The sequence below is a fragment of the Lycium ferocissimum genome, chromosome 6 (assembly GCF_029784015.1).
Source record: "Lycium ferocissimum isolate CSIRO_LF1 chromosome 6, AGI_CSIRO_Lferr_CH_V1, whole genome shotgun sequence".
Lineage (NCBI taxonomy): Eukaryota > Viridiplantae > Streptophyta > Magnoliopsida > Solanales > Solanaceae > Lycium > Lycium ferocissimum.
The window spans coordinates 58,917,032-58,922,420 of NC_081347.1; the positions used below are offsets into that span (position 1 = coordinate 58,917,032).

Sequence of the window (5,389 nt, forward strand, 5' to 3'; positions counted from 1 at the left end):
ATTTTAGTTCAATTGCGGCGAATGAATAGTATGCAAAAATCAAGCTCGGATTTCCAAGAGCGGGGTATTCAAGGGTTCCAATCTTCACCTAGTATGACTAGGACATGCCAAAGGAAGGAAAGGTAGGCTTTACGTACCTTGTTCGCGTCTTACGCTCGTACGAGCTCCACTCCGTTTCTGCAAAATCTACTGATTGGTCATAGTTACCAAATGTGAGTTACAAGCTTTTGAGAACTCAAGTTTAAATCCATATTTGCCTACCGAAATTTCGTTTTCCCCTATAAATTCAACATCCCCGAGAGTTAACTCGGCCATAATATCAACAACGACCAACAACGACACCAACAACAACAACAACGACATTACAAATCACGATATAACCTGACTAATCTTCTTTCCAACATAATGCTATAACTTCCATTCAAGCTTCGCCTTTCCAACTTCATGTCAACATTCTCATATCCATTTACTAATCCAAAACCATTCAAATACAATTCGGAAACATTTCATATCATTTCTACAAAATATTCGCAAAATATACAAAATATACAAACTTTCTACCAAAGCCACAATGCCTCCAAAACTTTTAATCTTTGACATGCATATTCATAGTATGTTTCCATCTTCCAATTTCATCAACAATCATCATAATTGCATCTTACAATTTCATTTCCATGTTAACATGAAACTAGAATAAAATCATATAATTCCTACAACAACCTAACAATGGATTTTTCATTCCAACTTGAACCATTTTCCTTTCATTTACTCCACAAGAACACAAGAACACAATTAATACATTAAATAAATTCAACCCTTCTCCCTTTCATGTAAAGCACCACACGGCCACAACACACACATGCACTACACGGCCATGCACACACACACGACAATTCCATAATTTTTCATGCAACTCTAATCACTATAACACATATACCCATTTCATAACATAAAAACATAGAATTCTTACCTTTTCTTCAAATTCCAACTTGTCACAAACGTGGTTCTTTCGCTAAACTAATTATACCACGTTGAAGAGCGTCTTGAACTTATCAAGAATTCAAGGAGGAAGAGATTTTTGGATCAAAGTTGAAGGCTTGAAATTTTTTTTTTTTCTTCTTTCTTTCTTTTCTTGCCTTGGCCGAACCTTGGCCTCTCCTTTGCTCTCAATTTTTCTTTTGTGTTCTTGAAAATTCTAGTAAGGAACAAATGGTCCCTTTATTTATTTATCACATGGATTTAATTATCCATGGGCTTGGGCCAATTCATTTTTTTTTCCCCTTGGCCGGCCACTTATGGGCCATTTTTCTTTCTCCTCTTTTTTTTTCCAAGCCCAATTTCTCTTAATCCATATTTCGTAACCCACGAAACTAATTTCCGAAATTTCACTTTTCACCCTTAGTCTTCCTCAATATTTCCCGCGTCCATACTTCTTATGGACAACTTATATGCTAAATAAAACCAAAATTTGGCCTTACTCCTTACAAGTCACAATTATTTCGAAAATGCCGAATACGCGAAAACACAGGATATAACATAAACATCCTAGCTAGGTTGAAGCAATGCAAGCAGAAATTGTTGCTTTACAAGATAACCATACTTAGGACATAGTGAGTCTTCCTGATGGTAAAACACCTATAGGGTGCAAGTGGATTTACAAAATCAAGTATGAAGCCTCTGGTAAAGTTGAGAGACTGAAAGTAAGATTGGTAGCAAAGGGGTATAGTTAAAAGGAAGGGATTGATTACCAAGAGACATTCTCTCTTGTTGTTAAGATGGTTACAGTAAGATCAATTCTAGCAGTTGCAGCAATTAGACATTGGCACATACATCAGATAGATGTATACAATGCTTTCTTACAATGTGATCTCAATAATGAAATCTACATGGAATTACCACAAGGATTTAAGAGCCAGGGGGAGTATAAACCAGCATGCAGGCTCATCAAATCCTTGTAGAGACTGAAACAAGCACCAAGGCAGTGGAATTTCAAACTTACTGAGGGTCTAATTCAAATGCAGTTCGCACAAAGTCAGTATGATCACTCCTTATTCACTAAAAAGACTGGTAAAGGAATCATCTTGGTCTTAGTGTATATAGATGACATGCTAATTACAGGAGATCACTTGGAACAAATAGAAGAAACAAAGGAAGCACTGCAAAAAGCTTTCAAAATGAAAGATCTACGGGAACTAAAAATACATTATAGGGATAGAATTTGCAAGATCTAGTAAAGAAATACTAATGCATCAAAGAAAGTATGCATTAGAACTCATTTCTGAACTTGGTTTATTTGCTGCCAAGCCTATAAGCACCCCCATTGACTGCAATGTCAAACTCACTACAAAGGAGTATGATGATCATGCAGCAGATACAATGCATGATGATCATGTAGCAGATACAAGGCGTGATGATCATGTAGCAGATAAAAGGCATGCAGATGATGAGATCATTCAAGACATCAGTGTTTATCAAAGACTTGTAGGCAAGCTTCTCCACTTAATTATTACCAGGGCTGACATCTCATATAGTATACATACACCAAGTCAATTCCTACAACAACCAAACAAGTATCACCTAGATGCAGCACTCAGAATGGTTAGATGTGTCAAAAATCAACCTGGTTTGGGTATTCTATTGGCTAACAACTCATAAGAAACAGTGTCTGCCCTTTGTGATTTTGATTGGGCTGCATGCCCTCAGACAAGAAAACCAGTTACTGGTTACCAAGTCAAAATTGGTGATTCAGTGATTTCCTGGAAATCAAAGAAGCAGTCTACAATCTCAAGAAGTTCTGTGCCGAGTACGAATATAGAAGCTTAGCGACAACGATTCGAAGCCGACACGGATCCTTGGCTTATTGAAGGAAATGAAGTTAAAAAAAAACTCTACCAGTTACAATCCATACTGACAGCAAATATTCCATCCAAATAACAGCAAACCCTATGTTTCATGAGAGGACAAAACACATTAAGATAGATCTTCATTTTATTTGGGAAAAAATCCAACAAGGTATAGTGAAAACTGAATACATCAATACTACAATTCAACCTGCTGATATATTTACAAAAGGTCCGAGTAAAACTCAACATCAGTACTTATGGTCCAAGTTAGGACTTCTCAATATCTTTATAACTCCTAGCTTGAGGGGGATTGTTGAACAAAGTCAAATCAGCGAGCAGGGCAAAACTGCAATATTAGCTCTTTCGGAAAGTAGCTAAGTTAGTTAGGAAAGTTGAGATACAGTTAGTTATTTTCCTAATGACAGTTTTGAGGAACTTAGCATAGATTCAACTGTGTATATGTGTATATATACACTTGTATATTGTACAAATGAATCAAGAAAATAACGTACTACTCATTGAGTAAAATAATCTCTCTAAATTCTGTGTTACCTTCTTCCTCCTTCTTTCTCTCAAAACCTTGATTTCTTGTTGATTAACATCAATGTTTGTTAATGATTTCTTCACTAAGAAGCAAAAGAGCACAAGTATTTTATGTCTACGCATCAAAAATGGCGTAAGAACAAACAGTAACATTTTTCCTTTGGTGCCGTCGGTTATTCATTTAACATTTTAACAGCTTGTACTACAAAAAACTAGTCTCACTGATTTTCTTTTTCTTCTTGTGACATTTGTTGCACCCTGTAAATATTTTTTTATTTCTCCTTCGTGATTTTTGCACTATTTCTCGTTTGAATGAGTGATGTTCATGGTAAGAAAATACATCTCCACAAAAGGAAATTTACAACAATATTTTCGAGGTAATTATTTATGATTAAGGTTAGAGTTAACTATGATTAAGGTTTTCTTTAAGTTGACTAGATCCTGACCCTTAGTTTTGAAAGTGGACGCGTGTAACATATCTGAGTATGTCATGGATCAACTGGAAAATTGAAGTCCTTTGCCAGAGAAAATGCTCATTGCGATCTTTATCCTGGCAATTTAATGTTATTCTACCGAGGGTAAAGGGTCAAATTTATCTGAACTATGAGAAATGGAACAAATTTACCCTACGTTCACAATTGGGGTCAAATTTGTCCTTGAACTATGCGAAATGGAACGACTTTGACCTTATTTTTAAATGGTGGAAGCTTAACACCTAGTGATGCCACGTGTTACGCAATTATGATTTAATTTTTTAAGGGATGTAAAGTTGAACCTTTCTTATAGTTTAGGGGTAAATTTGAACTGTTAGCATAGGTCAAGGGCAAATTTGATCCTTCCCCCTAATTTTGGGTTTTTAGATTTTTCTTATTCCTTTTTTCTCTCTTCGCGTTACTACCTCTATGACCAATCACCCTCTATTCACCATTCCTCCCAAGACAATTGAGATTCTTACGGTTTCAACATCGGCCAGAGATTCAATAGGCCTAAAAACATCATTCATGAGATTGGGATTTTTGGAACCAAACTGAAGAAAATTGGGGAAGAAGATCGCACATTGTTGGATGGGGGAGAACATTAATTGGTGAAGATCATCACACTAAATCCGTTAAAAGCGTGAATGATGCGCCTAATTAGTTGTATAAATTCAGCAGTAATTTGTTTTTCACTTTGCTTGTACACATTTTAAAATAAAAATCCTTGGTATGTTGTTTGGTAAACAGAAAGATACTGCTACGTTTCGTAAATATGAGTCTAATTTCGTATATAGAAAATTTTCCCTTTCGATAAATGCCTACAATTTTCAATGACATAGTTCAATGTATATTTAAAAAGAAGAGGTTGTTTTAAAAAGGTGCTTATTAGTCTAAAGGAACTACTTATTACAAATATATGTATACTTAGTCGTGTACGAGAGGGGATCGCTCAGATGGTTAGCACCCCCCACGTACAACTCCAGAGTTGTGGGTTCGAGTCACCAAAGGAGCAATAGCTCCAACAAAGGAGGATCAAAGGGAAATCAAAGGAGAGGAGAATCATCAGTATATATATATATACACACACACGTTAGAGGCGCATGTTTGATAGTTACAAAAAGAGAAATGTGTCCGTTACTGAAAACAAAAACAAAAAAAGTTAATATTATTAATAGTATTTATACTCAGGGACGGATCCAGAATATCGGGTGTGGGTTCCATAGCCCGAACCCTGTATTTATATTGAGTTGTTGGCTCAGTGGCAGTGAAAGAACCTTGTTTTAGCACTTGCGTCCTTGACATTGTTTTAGCACTTGCGTCCTTGACATGGGGCGATTTCCCCTGGAGTCTTTTTGTCCGGTTGTTATTGCATATTAGGTTATTTTACTGAGAACCACAAGCTTAAAATTCTAACTCCGTCTCTACTTATACTTTAACGTAAGTATTGGATGAAATTTGAAAACATTAATATCACGCCATATGTTACATTATGACCACTATATTACTAGAATGTTTGATTTCATGCTC

At 35.9% G+C, this 5,389-nt stretch overlaps 1 protein-coding gene across 1 annotated transcript; it reads left to right on the plus strand.

The window, feature by feature from the left end:
- Positions 1-2,244: 2,244 nt before the first annotated feature.
- LOC132061437 (uncharacterized mitochondrial protein AtMg00810-like) lies at positions 2,245-2,823 on the plus strand. Its single transcript, XM_059454258.1, has 2 exons — positions 2,245-2,598; positions 2,704-2,823. Exons 1-2 carry the CDS (start codon positions 2,245-2,247, stop codon positions 2,821-2,823), a joined length of 474 nt encoding a protein of 157 aa, XP_059310241.1.
- Positions 2,824-5,389: the final 2,566 nt, after the last annotated feature.

Excerpts from the sequence above, each read along its gene's own strand:
- LOC132061437 (XM_059454258.1), top strand. The coding sequence starts at position 2,245 with ATGCATCAAAGAAAGTATGCATTAGAACTCATTTCTGAACTTGGTTTA. Across the intron at positions 2,599-2,703 it reads TAGATGCAGCACTCAGAATG|ACAAGAAAACCAGTTACTGG; the intron begins GTTAGATGTGTC and ends GCATGCCCTCAG.